The 15352-nt window shown below is 47.6% G+C and overlaps 1 protein-coding gene across 1 annotated transcript in view; it reads left to right on the top strand.

Moving 5' to 3' along the window:
- Nucleotides 1-14522, top strand: part of MYBBP1A (MYB binding protein (P160) 1a) — a 72516-nt gene extending 57994 nt beyond the window's left edge. The window contains exons 25-28 of the mRNA XM_014952982.1: nucleotides 10329-10430; nucleotides 11551-11675; nucleotides 13607-13821; nucleotides 14040-14522. Coding sequence (XP_014808468.1) covers nucleotides 10329-10430; nucleotides 11551-11675; nucleotides 13607-13821; nucleotides 14040-14398 — 801 coding nt within the window. The 3' untranslated portion in view covers nucleotides 14399-14522. The remainder of the gene's footprint in view (nucleotides 1-10328; nucleotides 10431-11550; nucleotides 11676-13606; nucleotides 13822-14039) is intronic.
- The last annotated feature ends 830 nt before the right edge of the window (nucleotides 14523-15352 follow it).

Here is a 15352-nt window from a genome sequence, read left to right as displayed (position 1 = left end):
ATGTGCCAGAACTGGGGAAAAAAGCAATGTGAGAAAACTACAGCCTTGGATATCATTGAATTATGCCTGCAAAACCAAGAGGCATTTGAGGGAGAATCAACGACCAGGAACTTTAAATGAAGAGACAGCTTCCTGAAATAGCAGCTCTGGCTGCTGCGAGGCAATGGCTCTCAAGCTTACATAAGCTAACTTGACCTTATTTGTTCCCCAAATGTTTAAGCATGCTTATAAAACATATATCACAGTCATGAAGGATTCATATTTGCCATCTCCTTAGTGTCAGTGAGGGAAGTCTTGCTGGAGCATCCCAGCAGGAACTTTGGAGTTGACTTGTTCTTGTGAGAGCCCCGCTTGCTGTGGGTGCTCTTGGCTTGTTCTGCAGGATCACCTGCAGAAAGCCTTGTCCACATGCCCTGGGACTGAGAAGGTGAGGAAGCAGAGACATAGCTCTGGCAGAGTTTTGGCCTCCCATGTCTTAAGTATTTGCTTTACACAAAGCAGAACCTTGCTGCAGTTGATCAAGTTTATTCTAACGTTGGGAGTCTAAACGACTCAGTTGTGTTTACAGTATAAAGAAATTGAGTTGCTTAATGTTGTAAATGAGAGAGCTCACCTGAGATGCCAGAGCATCTGATAGAGACTTCTTCCTCATCGAGAGCTTTGTTCTTTTATCAGTAGGTCTCAAAGCGCTTTACAAAGGAAATTCTAACCAGTGAGTTGTTGATGTAATGAAGAAAGTATTTTGCAGAAACCCAAGAGCTAATGCCTTCAGTAAACTAAAGTTGTTCACCCTGTTTTACAGATGACACGCTTGGCTGGGAGCTGAGCCAAGAATCAAACTTGGGTCTCCTGAGACATCCCGGAGACCCCCTTTGTGCATGGACAATCTGACTGTTTCTTAACTTGGCTTCAGAACAGCCCAGTGCGTTGGATAGCGATCTCTGTCCCTGTGTTATCTAAGAAGGATGTGGGTTGTTTGGAGTTCAGACTGCCCGGAGTCATGCAATGAGGCCAGGGGCAGAACCTGAGAGGGCCAAGATTCCCCGTTTTACGCAGGGAACCGTAGCCCAGTTTTGGTGATGGGTCTCTGTGGGGCTGCTGGGGCTCACACACCATCTTTTTGACTCTATTGAGCTCCTCTCAGCTTGGTCTTTCAGTTCTCCCAGTTGTCATTGTGGGCACGTTTGGGTGTTTGTTCCCCTTGTTAGATATATTTCTATTTTCTTTCCGATAGGTTACAAAATTGCTGTCTTGGCTTTAGAGTGATCTTGAAGCTGGGCCAATTTTTTAGTAACTCATTGACAGATTTGGGGCAGGAAGCTCCGGGATCTGAATACAGGGTTTCATTACCTTTTTTTGTCATCCCTTTCCCAGGGACTGGCTTGCCCTCCTGAACTGAGGTGCTTTGTGTAACTCCTGACTTAACGCCGAAACTCCTAGTTACCAGGTGAAAATAAGGGGAAGCGGGGAAGGATTTTGAGGTCTATTCCAGAAAAAGTATATTTTCACGGCTGAGCAACTTGAAAACAAACAGCCCTTGGAAAAACTGTGGAAAAACCTGCTTTCTCTGGCTTGTACACAGCAGTTTCCTGAGGGTTTCCTTTGTCTGTCTTCTGCAGTAAGTACATCATAGGAAGGGCCCAACTTTACTACTATTTTTTCCTTTGCTTGTTTTGTCAATGTCACATCCTGCATAAGGGACAGGCAGAGCAGATAGTGCTCAAGTTGGCTGTTGGAAGCCAAAATGAGCTCAAGGCAGCCTGGAATGTAAAAAATGCTCACAGAATCTGATAGAAAACTTCAGGGCAAGGCTGAAGCACTTCCAGTCACCAGTATTGGAGACTTTCAGATAAATATACACATAATCCTAATGAGACACATCTGATGCCTCCTTCCATGCAGGTTTTTACTTAACTTGGACTGGGCAGGCAACTATGTTTCTGGCATGAAAGACATGAATGTGGACAGACAGGGGGATACATGGCTGTGCAAGGGATGGTATAGATAACCCAAGACCTCTTTTCCAAGACTCAGATAATTTGAAAGTTATTGTATGCTCTCTGAAGGCTTTTATTTTATGGCATTAGAGGGTTTTGTTGCTATTGTGTTGTGCAACTAGGGATTTAGACCAGCTAGCTGGAGCCACTCAGAATGTGAGGGAAGAGAGGGATATACTATATAGCCTTCCAGTGTAGACATGCCCTTCATTTCTGAAGGGCATCACATTTGATTATCGGTGTCTTAATTTGTAGGGGGATAAATTATTAACAGTGACTTCATCAAATCTCTAAAAAAGCCGTTCGTCAATTTTTTTCTTGAAGATTGCCTGAACTTTTATCTGTCCGTCTTTATAAATTCTTAATTCATTGCCCTTTCTCAACCTCTTAGCTTGTAAAATGAGGCCAGTAGTGATTTAACTGATATCTTTGACGTGCTTTCGGAGTACTGGATGTCTCTGTGGAGAGTTCATTTTCCTCTGTTCCCTCAGCTGTCCTGCCTGGTTTTTCCCTGCTGCATGGTTTTTCCCTTCCCTACGGTCTGTGAAAAAAAAAAAGTTAAGATCTTTAAACTTGGGAAAGCGTTGACATTTTCTGTGAGAATGGCTTCTGGATTTTTGGGCTCCTCCCTCTAACAACAGCCAAAATAAACATTGCAAAAAATGCCCTTTAGTTGTACCCTTCATGTGGGTTAGTCCCCTACCTTTCCTCTCTCGATCACAGACAAGCAGAAGCTTGGTGGTTCCCTTCCTTTTGTGAGCATTTCTTGTCAACTTGCTTCTGCTAGAGATGCAAGGAAAATAGTTTTGAACACTTATACTTTCAGTCTTCAGAAAGTTAGTGAGAGAGAATGGAGGGAGGAGAGGTTGCCAGTGTTTTCCTTCCTCCTTCGCAAGGAAAATAGTTTTGAACACTTATACTTAGTGAGAGAGAATGGAGGGAGGAGAAGTTGCCAATGCTTTCCTTCCTCCTTTCAGTGCTCTTGGCTGCTGAGCTGTTCAGGTGGGTGGTGTGTACCCTGCGTACATGGGGTTGGAAATGGGTCTGGCTCTGGGTGGATGGAAGCTGGTGTGGTGTACTTTGTCCTCCTCCCCTCTTTGCCTTCCATTTCTTACCCTTAAGTTCTAGCTTGGCTTCTTCTATTGTAAAGTGAACATTGTCATGAAGTGATTGTCAGGGAAGTGATTGTCCCCCTGTACTCAGCACTGGTGAGGCCACACCTCGAGTATTGTGTCCAGTTTTGGGCATCTCAATCCAAGAGAGATATCGAGGTGCTGGAGCGAGTGCAGAGGAGGGCAATGAAGCCCCTGGTGAAGGGCCTGGAGAACAGATCATATGAAGAGCGGTTGAAGGAGCTGGGACTGTTTAGTTTGAGGAAGAGGAGGCTGAGGGGAGACCTCATCACTCTCTACAACTGCTTGAAAGGACACTGTAGAGAGGTTGGTGCTGGTCTCTTCTCACAGTTATTTAAGGACAGAATGAGAGGGAATGGCTTCAAGCTCCAACAGGGTAGGTTTAGATTGAACATTAGGAAAGAATTTTTCACAGAGAGAGTGGTCGGGCATTGGAACAGGCTGCCCAGGGAGGGGGTGGAGTCACCATCCCTGGATGTGTTTAAGAGCCGTTTAGATGTGGTGTTGGGGGATATGGTGTAGGGGAGGACTTTGTAGAGTAGGGTTGATGGTTGGACTCGATGATCCCAAGGGTCTCTTCCAACCTAGAGGATTCTATGATTCTGTGAAAGAGATCATAGAATTGTCTTGGTTGGAAGGGCCCTTTAAGATCATTGGGTCCAACCATCAACCCACGGCTGCCAGAACCAAGTATTAGGGGGTGGCTTGTCTGGGTTTTGGGAAGCTCCAAGTTGAGTCCTGGCTCTGTCACGGTCTCTGTGACTCAGTTGTGTTACTTGGCCTCTCTGAGCCTCTGCAAAGTGGAGGGAATGATGCTGGATTACCGCTTCCCTCTCGGGAGACATGTGTGAGCGTAATTAGGGGTGAGGTGAGGGTGCTTACATCGGATAATAACAGGAGCTATGAGCGTACAGGATACTAAAATATTTCACTTGGTTGTCAGTTTGTTATTAGCCTTTTAAATAGCAGAGGAAGGCTCTGCCCCTCCCAAACCTCCCAGCTTTTTTGTTTGTGGCCATGGGAAGCCTTGTGCTTTGGCTCAGGTGATGGGCACGCTCTCGGAGGGCCCCAAACCCACTTGCTGGGGCCCTTCTGGATGTGACTCTACTGCCTGAGCCACAAGAGCAGCCAAAACCCAGGTTGTGTCTTTGCTGTGGGTCCCTGCGTGCAGTGTGGGCAGAGCTTTAGCTTTCGCAGCCAGTGTGAAAGCAGTCAGCACACTGAAATCACACCTCGTTAGCGCTTTCTGGTCGTGACTGTGGACATTCAGAGGGGTGGAAATTTTGCTGAGCTGTTTGCTGCTGGAGAAGCGAGTTTACCTTAGCAACCGTGGGCTGTGCCAGGGGGTGCAAGGTCCTGCAGGGTGGGTGGAGGTATGTGTTTTGCAGAAGGCCCTTGGCGCTGCATTCAGCCATGAATCTGCACATTTATCCATCAGCATCGGGTCTGTGACGGGGGAGGAGGAGGGAAGGATGGAGATAGCGCAGCGTGCGGAAAGAATGCAGGTTGGCCAGGCTTCTCCAGCTCGGGGAGCAGTGATGGATCTGTCAGGCTGAGCCCGCGGAGGGGAAGGGTTGTTTGTTTTGAACAATGAAACAGGCTGAAGGACGTGCTGGGAATGCATAAATATTAAGTGGTGTTCAAACTTCCAGCCAGGAAATGGGCTTGTCTGTTTGTAGCACAAAGCTCCTCTGCGCTCTTGAGATACTGCTGTGTCTTGTAAGTCTGGGCTAAGTGTGTCCCTCACCTGTGACAGGGGAAGGGGTAGAAGCAGGCAGAGATTGCAGGCAGGTGTGAACGTGGAGAGTTCCAGAAACGTTGCCTGGCTCCATATTACAGCATTTTGCCATCTTCCCTGCAGGGAAAGCTGGGCAGTGGCCGGGATGCTGACTTTGGCTCTAGATGCACACACACCACTTTTTGCTGTGTTGCAAGTTTGGGTGGAGTCTTGGATTTAGATTAAAATCCTACCGGGGCAACTGAGGCATGGAGCTGTGTGGTTAACTAGCTGCCAGCCCTCTGTCCTACTTGTATGGCTGAATTACTGCAGATATTCACCTGCTGTGCTCTAAAAAAAACCTTGTTTTATACTTTGTGAAGGTGAAGAAGTGCTGTGAAGTGCAATGAGAGATGGAAGGAAGGTTGGATCCTGCAGTAGCTGGGATTACCTCCATGTGTGATGCAGGAATTAGGAATATAAGAAAAAACATTGATTGATAGATGCTGGGAATGTGCTGTTCTCCTTGTAGAAGTCCTAGAAGCAGCGAGCTTTGGATCCAGGAGTCCCGCCCACAAAAAACAGCCAGAGGCTTTTGGAAGCAGCATGTTTCACATAACAAGACAAAACCATCTCTGCCAGCTGAGTCCGCGTAGGTCGAGGCAGAATCTATATTGCTGTATTGGCTTGAGATGAGATGGGAGTTCCAGCTGTGAAAACTGGCCCCATATTTTTTCCTTTTGGAAAATGACCTGCCCAGGTCTCCTGACAGCTCAGATGCACAGGCATGATTAACCGCCGCAGGTATTACTGAGCTGTAACTGGAACTGAGATTCCCTGTAGGTGGGACTGGCTGTTACTGAAAGAGCAGAGTAAGAAAAGCAGAAAATGGGAGAAAAACAACATAATCAGCAAGTGATGCAAGTGTGGCTATTGAATATAAGCCACAAGGTCTCTCTGCTTTTAGTACCGAGTGACTGGGCTGTGTGACTCTTAGGCTGGCAATGCTTTCAGAGGGCAGGGGAAGGGGGAGTTGGATGCCTTTTTGAGCAGCACATGGCAGAGAATCACAAAACAGGTGGTTAGACAAGTTCTTCTGGGTTTTCACTTAACCCTCCACTACTGACCTGGAGCATCACTGGGAGCAACCGCTGCTTTGTGCCTCAGTCTTTAAAATGGAGATACTTGCCAACCTTGTGCGAGTACTTTGTGATCTGATCAGTGTTTGAGGCTCTCCTAAGAGTGCTGCAGATGACTGAAATACTACTTCTCTTTTTAAGGCATGTTTGCCATGTGTTGCAGTTTGCCATCTGCTACATAATAGCTTTTGCTTTAATTTTATGATTGTGTTTTATACTTTCCCCTAATGAAATCACGGTAGGCCTGTAAAACGATTGACCTCTGCAATTGGGGTGGCAGTGCTAATTTAATCTTTGATAGCTGAGCGAGGGAGCGGACCAGAGCAATCTGCTGTGCCCAACCCACAACATACAGACAACGGTCGGTACCTTGTGTAGCAAGAAATGATGGGAAATACTTGGGAAAGCCTCTTTGGAGGTTTGGACCCACTTCCCGTTGAAGACACTTGGGATTTCATCCCTTGGGAGCAATTCCCCAAGGCTCACCAGTAGCCCCAGTCCAAAATTAGCTTATTTTACAGAACCAGAGTGCAGTATGTTTGTGTTGGTGTCGCACGCTGACACAAATCCCATCCAAGCAGATACTCCACTGTGTGCTCTCCCTGCTCTGGGAGGAGGAGAGGGAAGCAATGCCTGACAGGAGATACCATCTCATGGAATGCGTAATGGGGAAGTACTCTGAGACAGCCCTGATGAGATCAGGATAATTAGTGATACTGAGCTGAGCAGGAATTGGACTCAAGTCTTTAAGGAGGCCTGATTGTTTCAACCATACAACATACGGAGGTGCAGGTGGTTTTGTGGTCTTTGGAGTAAATTTCTTTTACACCGTTTGTAGCAGAAGGGAAAGGGAAAAGACTCGGATTGAGAGATAGTAAGACTTTATCCATTCTGCTTCTGGACTAGGGAAAATTCTGCATTCTGTAGGAAGTAATTATCTGCTCGCTGTTTGGCTTCTCCACCCACCCCTTCCCTCTTCCTCATTCCTTCCTGGCCTTTGAGAGCTGTTTAAAGGCGATCCATTTCAGTGGGGAGCCATGTGTTTGTAGAGCACCTAAATTGTACTGGGTTACTTCTGGCTGTTTATGCTGGTGGAACTGTGTTTGTGTTTCCAGACTCATGCAAAACACTGCTTTTAATATAAGATGCTTAGTCTTGCAGCTCTGATGTTGTTAGACCAGTGATATCTTCCATCTCCAGCTGGGCAAGCCACTCTCTTCATTCTACAGGTCTGCATGAATTTGGTTGCACACCCCAAACTAGATGCACATCCCAATTTCCTGAACACTTGAAAACTGCTTGCAGACTTTGGAAAATCAGCCCCACAGGTGGTGTTCGGAGCTGTAGAATTTTTCTATTGACTTCAGCGGGGTTTGTTCCAAACCCTTCAAAACATCAGGGCAATTCTGGGAAGTAGGGATGGCAGCAAGAACAGACAGAGTCAAGCCAGTGTAATTTAAATGCAGTCGTCTGCATCACTCATCCACAGGGAAGAGAAAATGCAATTTATTTTTAACACCTTCTTAATTCTAAAATGTTTGTATATTAAAAAGATGAAATGACAGTTGACTTTGCCGGGGCTCCTTCTCACAATTACTGCCTTGATTCCTCTTGTCCTGAAGAGCTGACAATCCATACTGATTTTTTTGTCTCTCTGAACTTGTACACAACTTAGCAAAATAGGTATTTCAGCTTCGTAGGCTCTCTGAAAGCTGCTTTAACCACAAGTAATGACTGTTAGCCTGGCAATATCTTGTTCTTCAAATTGCAAAGAAATTTTTTATGCAAATCAGGCTGGTTTGTTTTCATAATTGATTTGCTGATTATTGTTTTTATTATTATTATTATTATTTATTGTGGTAAGCCTAATAAATGGCATGTGTGTGGTCCCCTGGGGTGTTACATCCTACATGTGAAGTTTTTGGTTTTCTTTTTTTTTTTTAATCACACACCATATATTTGTTTCTCATTTTACCTGAGAGACTTCAGAGCTGCTGAATTGTGTGACCTTGTAGGTTAATGACAGCTCTGGAATAGAGTTGCAGTGCATCCATCTATATCAGGAGAGAGTAATTAGCAAGTTATTGATAGTCAGATGGAATTGTGGCATGAACACAGTGGCTTTCTAATACAGGGCTCGAGTGGACCATCCAGGTCAGGAAATAACCTTACCTTTATTATTTAAAAAGGATGCTCTCAGGGAGTGGAGTCCTGTACGGATAGTAAATAATTCTACTTGAAGACTGCTGTTTCTGCAGATATGTTACTGGCTCTCCCCACTTCTTCTGCTGAAAGTGTTCCTTAGACTCTTCCTGACCATCATTAATTTTCTGTTGTGGGTGTCATTACTGAAAGAGCTTGTTTTGTGTCAGTCTGGGAGGATTTTTCATAGAATCATAGACTGGTTTGGGTTAGAAGGGGCCTTAAAGATCATCTAGTCCCACCCGCGGCCCTGAGCAGGGACACCTCCCACCAGACCAGGTTGGTCAAAGCCCCATCCAGCCTGGCCTTGAACCTCTCCAGGGATGGGGCAGCCACAGCTTCTCTGGGCAGCTTGGACCAGGCTTTCACCACCCTCACAGCAAAGAATTTCTTCCCAATATCTCATTTAAATCTCCCCTCTTTCAGTTTAAAGCGGTTTCCCCTCATTATATCGCTCCACTCCCTGACAAAGAGTCCCTCCCCACCTCTCTTTAAGGCCACCTTTAGGTACTGGAAGGCCACTATAAGGTCTCCCTGGAGCCTTCTCTTCTCCAGGCTGACCAACCCTAATTCTCTCAGCCCGTCTTCATCAGAGAGGTGCCTACTAGCCCTTTTTGCTTTATTTGCCAGCTTTATGCTGATATAGGTGGAGGATTGTTTTGCTCAGAGTCCTTAAAATTACTTCCAGTCTCGATGGAGGAAAAGCAAGAGATGATCTAAAGGGAGAGATTGCATCTCCTGGAGAGCTGTGACCTTCCACTGCTGGGTGCAGGTTTGGTGCAGTGACTTACCAGTGATGTGCATTGCCTGAGGCATCAAGGATGCGGAGCCTGGGGTGGACTTGAACCATTGTTCTGAGCTGAGAGCCTTCTCTTCTCCAGGCTGACCAACCCTAATTCTCTCAGCCCGTCTTCATCAGAGAGGTGCCTACTAGCCCTTTTTGCTTTATTTGCCAGCTTTATGCTGATATAGGTGGAGGATTGTTTTGCTCAGAGTCCTTAAAATTACTTCCAGTCTCGATGGAGGAAAAGCAAGAGATGATCTAAAGGGAGAGATTGCATCTCCTGGAGAGCTGTGACCTTCCACTGCTGGGTGCAGGTTTGGTGCAGTGACTTACCAGTGATGTGCATTGCCTGAGGCATCAAGGATGCGGAGCCTGGGGTGGACTTGAACCATTGTTCTGAGCTGATGTGTTCCAACTCCAAGCAAAGAGGGGCTTGGCTACAAGTGCAGCCTCCTCTAGAGAAGTAGGCTGTGGTGGGACACCCCACTGCCTACAATAAGCTTGTCCCTGCAAATCCTATCTCGTGTTAGTGTAATCTGTGCAAGCTGTGGGGCTCGCTGCGTGCCTTGCACAGAAATACAGTGGGGAAGAAAACTACCGTGTAAGCGGGGCTGTGAGGACCAGCTGCAGGCAGAGGATCAGTACCCCTGAGCCCCTGGGCCACCTCTTTGATCCAGCTGCCTTTTTATGGCTATTTTCTGCCCTTTTCCACTTGTAAATAACACTGGCTTTTATTTGACCTATCTTTGGAGTGATTTTCCTCTAAGCCAGACCTTTCAGTGTCTCAGAAAACCCTGCAGCACATAAAGGGAACACAAAGAGATGAAATTTTTCTCTCGGTTGTGTCAGTGAATTTAAGCTTGATTGACAAGCCCTGTTCTAGTGCTGGCAACTGGGATTTCCTCGGCGTAAGTGTTAATGGATTTTTGCATTAGCACTTTATTTGTAAATCCCAGCTTCTGCAGCTGAGTAGCTGTTGTCCCTCAGGTGAGTCTGTTGTCTGGCAGCTTCCTGGCCTTTCCAGGGTGGGGGCAGATATTTTCTTTCCTCTGTTTTTTTCCAGGAGGCAGTAACACGTCTCCAGCTTAGAAATTAGGGAGAGCAGCAGGGTTGTGCCTTTGTGGGATGCTTGCTTTTATTTTGTCCAGCTGTTTCTTAATTAACCTGGGTGTCAGCAGCTTCCACCATGTACCCTCCTGAGTATTTTCAGAGTTTGTTGGGTTTTGTGTTCCGGAGTTATTTTGGTGTCAGGCTAATCCTGCCAGTCATGACTCGTTTTCTGTTTCCTCCTGAGAAGAGTGCTTCGTTTCCCCATTTAACGTGTGTTCCTTCTCCATCTCCCCATTTAATGTGCAGAGTTTGAAAATGGTTGGCGACTGTACGCTGAAGGCTGAGAAGGAGAAAGTTGGCAAGACCTTCGAGCTGTTGAACTTCCTTCTCAAAATTGCGGCGGCGGAGGTGAGTGTGTGACCTGACGTGTGGCCAATGGCTCTTCTTCTGAATACCACCAAGGCCTCTTTTAATGTCACACTTGGAAATCACCTTGTAACTGCTCCATCACTACATCCCTGCCTCTGGAGGGAATGCCTGGCTGGGTTTGAGGACAGAAAGGCCCTCGTGTCTGGAGGAGTGATCCATAGCTCTGGTGAGCTGATCTCCAAGAGCTTGTTGAAGAATTTGTGCCGTGTTCCACAAATGCATGTGGCATCTTCTTTCTTATCTGCGGAAATACAGCCTGGGATACAGTGAGGATGAGCTGGGTTTTCTCCCAGATGATTGCTCTGTCCCTTTCACTGAACTCCAGAGATTTTAGTTAGAAACTGAGCGGGGGTGAAGCTTTGTTCTGGGGCTTTGTTTTCCCTAATTAAAAATGTCTTTTTTGAACATGAGAAGATTTTCAGTAGGTGACAAAATAAGTCTCCAACATGATCTTATTTACTGCAGCAAAAGAACAGAAGCAGCAGAACTGCTGAAACCCAGTTTCCTACTGATAACACGGAGCTCACACCACAGCCTGTGTCTGTGTGGAGACCTAATAGGGAAGTGGGTGGAGGGGAGAGATTATTTCCAATACTTTTGTGGGAACTGAGTCACCTTTGAGACACCCCTTTCTGTCTGGTTTTACTGAAATTATCCAGCGAGTTACAGAAGCTCTAGAGGCAGCGTGATTGCATCCTTTAGAGACCAAACTGAAAATGCTGCTGCTTTTCTTTTAGATAGGTACATAATCACGTGTCTTCTTTCCTTTGCTCCCAGCCATGGACTGAAGAGGAAAGAGGACCAAAGGATCTTTCAGTCCCTTTTATGCCAGTACAGTTCTAGCTGTTAGACTCATGCCTCTCATGCTGGAGACCCAGTTTTCAAGCAAACCCTGTACCTGATGGTGTGGTGTGACTCACCAGTTTTTGTCCCTGAATTGGAAGTGATGTTGCAAATGGGCTCAGGCCAATGGTTTGGAGAATCCGGGTAGGATTGGTTATTCCTGCCACATGCCACAAGGATGGCCTGTGCCCTGCTGCTGTGAGTGCTGCTTCTGCCTTCACTCTGAAAATTGTCTGTTTGTACTTGCCTCTTGCAGAACCTGCGTGTGAAGTTGACGGAGCTGGACAGAGTGCTGGTAGCTCTGAACTGGCCAGAACGCATTGGGAATTCGGCACGTCTCGACTCTCTCTACTGGAACGTCATGAGCTGGCTGAACCACACGTACGTATGCTTGGCATTCTGGCTTCTTGGCTTGCCTGGGGGACTGCCTGCCTCTCCTGCTTGTCTTCATTGATGTGGGGAAACAGGAAGAGAGAGGAAATCAAGGCACTGAGCTCAGGCTGGAGTTCTGAGTTAAATGGAGCTCCTGGGTTGGAGTGGTTGAAACGCTTGTTGTTTTGCTTCTTTGGAACATTGCTAGGCTCATTGGTCCAGGTCATTGCATGCTTAGGGTGGGTCCTTGATGGAAAGGGATTGTAAGGCACGTCTGATAACTGATTGTGTCTTGCCATAGAGGTAAGACAGCTGATCACCTGAGGACAGGGTGCCTGCTTTCAGCAGTCCCAAGTAGTGGCCAGGTTTAAGAGCCATTGCCAAAATTGCAGAGCAATTTCTAGGCTGGGATGAGTCATTAAGCCCTTTCTGTGTCACTATGGATTGATTCTGCAAATGTGAGGCTGGAGGGAAGGAGTAGCTGTCCTGGGAAGTGACTGGATATCGGAGAGTACATGTCAGAATCTTGAATCTTCTCCAGTGATTTTTGGGCTCCTTAGTGTCTGGATCCCCAGCCTGGTGCTTGGAGTGGTTGCCATGCAGCTCTGAAAACTGGGGAGCATTCAGTGTTCGTGCTTTAGTGCTCCTCTGGTAAATGGCAGCTGGATTTGACTTTTGCTCCAGGGCAAAAAAAAAAAAAGTGTAGGATCTTTTTCCACTTGGAATCAGAACTTTTGTTTCCACTTCCTGCTGGCAGAATTTAGTGCAACTCACAGCATTAGGGAACGCTGGAGACTCTTCTAATGACTGGGAGCTGGGATCCCAGTGTGTGTGTGGTCTGGTCTGTGGTATCTCGGCCCAGCAAGAGGCTCTGAGGGATGTGTTTGCATGTGGCTCATGGTGGGAGGGCTCACAGGCAGGGAGGAATCAGACCAGGCAGCTGGAGCTGCTGTTGTGGCCCCTTGAACAGGTTTGCAGGGCACAGTGTCCTCACCCAGTCTCACACGGGTCTCCTGGCATCATACTGCTGGGGCTGGCACAAAGGGTAAGGTCCAGTTTAGGAGCTGGTAGAGACTGTGGCTGGGAGGGGATCGCTGAGGTAGAAAGGCTGAGTTTGTGTGTACTGTCTGAGGAAGGGATTGGGGTTCAGGGGTGCAGCCTGCTGTCACTGTCGGTGCCATCTTACTGTGACACCCAGAGATCTTTGTGCAGGTGGGTCGGAACCAAGCCTACAGCAGGTGTGGTCTGTGCACGGGATCCTGATGGAGGTGCTGAGACATGTGCTAACATCAGGTTGTCAGGGTAGTGTTTTTCTGCTCTGAAGAGATGCGACTTGAAAAACTAGCTAAAAAAGCTTCACATTGAAAACCAGGGCATGGAACTGGAGCCTGGGCTCTGCTCTGGGGCCTGAGCTGGTGCAGAGCAGCAGAGACTGGGAGGTGGTGAAGTTGTCGATGGACTCTGTTGGAGAATAGCAGCAGTGGTGGCTGTCTTGCATGCACACGAAGGCCACCTAGATGAGACTAGAGTGGTCTGTTGGGGGTTCTTGCTGGAAGACCTCATTGTTAGCACAGTGAAGGCCTTGCTGAGGCTGTCACCTTGGAGAGACAGACAGTGTCTCAGTGGCCTTGCTTGGGCCACTCACTGGTGGATGAGCTCGAGAGGGTGGTAAGTACAGCGTTACCTGGTCTGTGGAATGGGAATTCCTCCTCAAGTCTCCATGTGCCTTCTTGAGTCCTGGTCCAGCTCCTGCTGTTCTCTTAACCGGTGGCTGTGCAGCCTGAGGACCACCTCCAGGACTAACGCTCCTCCTGGCAGCATGCCTGTGCTTCCTGTACCTCTTGTGCTTCTGCTTGTTTGTGGACTCCCTGTAGCATGGATCACACTGCTCCTGGGCTGTGAACTAAGTTGGTTTTGATTTTTCAATGTTCTGTCTGCAGGAAGCCCAAGAAAGAGAAGACAACCAATAAGCCTGTGCAGGAGGCAGAGCCGCTTAAGCGGAAGAAGAAAGGCTTCCTGCCAGAGACCAAGAAACGCAAGAATCGCAAGAAGGGCAATCAGGAGAATGGGGTAGCACCAGAAGCTGGTGAAGATGGAGAACCAGCAGCCCCAGAGGAGCAGGCCTTGGGAGGAGAAACCCCCAAGAAGAAGAAAGGCAAACACAAGAATCAGAACAGAGGGGTCAGGGAAAATGGGGTGGCAATGGAGGACAGTGGGGAGGAAGCTGTTAGTGGAGGAGATGCTGTGGCTGACAAGAAAAAGAAAAAGAAGAAGAAGAAGCAGAATATGAACAGAAAAAGAAAAGGTGATGCCGGCAATGAAGCCGAGCAGATTCCAGCTGCAAAGAAAACCAAGTGGAGCAGGCCTTGGGAGGAGAAACCCCCAAGAAGAAGAAAGGCAAACACAAGAATCAGAACAGAGGGGTCAGGGAAAATGGGGTGGCAATGGAGGACAGTGGGGAGGAAGCTGTTAGTGGAGGAGATGCTGTGGCTGACAAGAAAAAGAAAAAGAAGAAGAAGAAGCAGAATATGAACAGAAAAAGAAAAGGTGATGCCGGCAATGAAGCCGAGCAGATTCCAGCTGCAAAGAAAACCAAGTGGAGTGTCAGCCAGGAGACCCAGCAGAAGCAGGGCAAAGCCAACCAGCAGAAGCAGGACAAAGCCAACCAGCAGAAGCCAGGCAAAGCCAAGAAAAAAAGAAAAGAGAAAAAAACTCCAGCGCTGCAGGAGTAAACTCCATGGACTTACCCAGGCTGGCAGGCATGGCTAGCGTGGCTCAGAGGACTGTTTTAATATCTTTTATAACTATAGTTTTTATGTCCTCCCTGACTTTAAATAAACCTCCCATGATGCTGAGTTCTAAAGCTGTGGGTCTGACTTGTGTGGAAGGTTCAGCTAGAGCACAGGGAGCTGCAGGAGGTCACATACCCTCCAGGCTCTAGTAGGTGCTCGCTCTCTCTTCTCTGGCAGTGCCAAACAGCCTGTGCTCAGGAGCACAGACTCCTTTCTTCCCGATTTCCCAAGGCAGAAGTGAGATGTTTGGATTTCCTGGGGAGTTGCAGTAGGTGTGCTGGTGCTGCTGAGTCCTGTGGTCAAGCCCTGGGGGAGGTTCAGAAGTAACCCCTACAGGTCCAGTTCTGTCCTGCAGTACTGCCCAGCAGTACTCACAGCTTCTTCAGTCTGCGAGATGCTGACTCTCTTAAATGCCTGGAGTTAAATGGGCTTGCACATGCATATTCTGGGGTCAAATATATCCAGTTTGGCCACTCAGGTGTCATCAGTAACTACCACGGTCTGGCTTTCTTGCCTTTTTGCTGCTGGGGGCAGGAGGGGTGATGGCCTCTGTGATAGTGCAAGGGACATCGATAAAAGAGTGAAACAATTGAAATGGTTGATTGATTTCCCAGCCTGCCAGGCCAGCAGGCTCTGTGCAGCCGTGCACAGCCCCTGTTACCAGCAGGTTTACAACAGTCGATGAAGGTGACTGCTGCTTGGAATTGTGTCTGCTTATTTATCCCCAGGCTCCTGAATGCCAGAATGGCATCGTCCCTTCGGAGAGGCCAGGACCAGGTTCTCTGATGTGTTGGGTATTTGGTTCTTGTTGAGAGCTGAGTCTCAAAGTGTTTGAAACCCCACTCACGTTGTAGTTGCCTCTAAAGCCTCCTCCCTCCTTTCTTCACCCCCACC

This window comes from Calidris pugnax, unplaced genomic scaffold (genome assembly GCF_001431845.1).
Source record: "Calidris pugnax isolate Ruff unplaced genomic scaffold, ASM143184v1 scaffold133, whole genome shotgun sequence".
Classification (NCBI taxonomy): Eukaryota; Metazoa; Chordata; class Aves; order Charadriiformes; family Scolopacidae; genus Calidris; species Calidris pugnax.
Note: the sequence above shows the minus strand (reverse complement) of the source record. Positions and strands in the feature narration are given on the sequence as shown.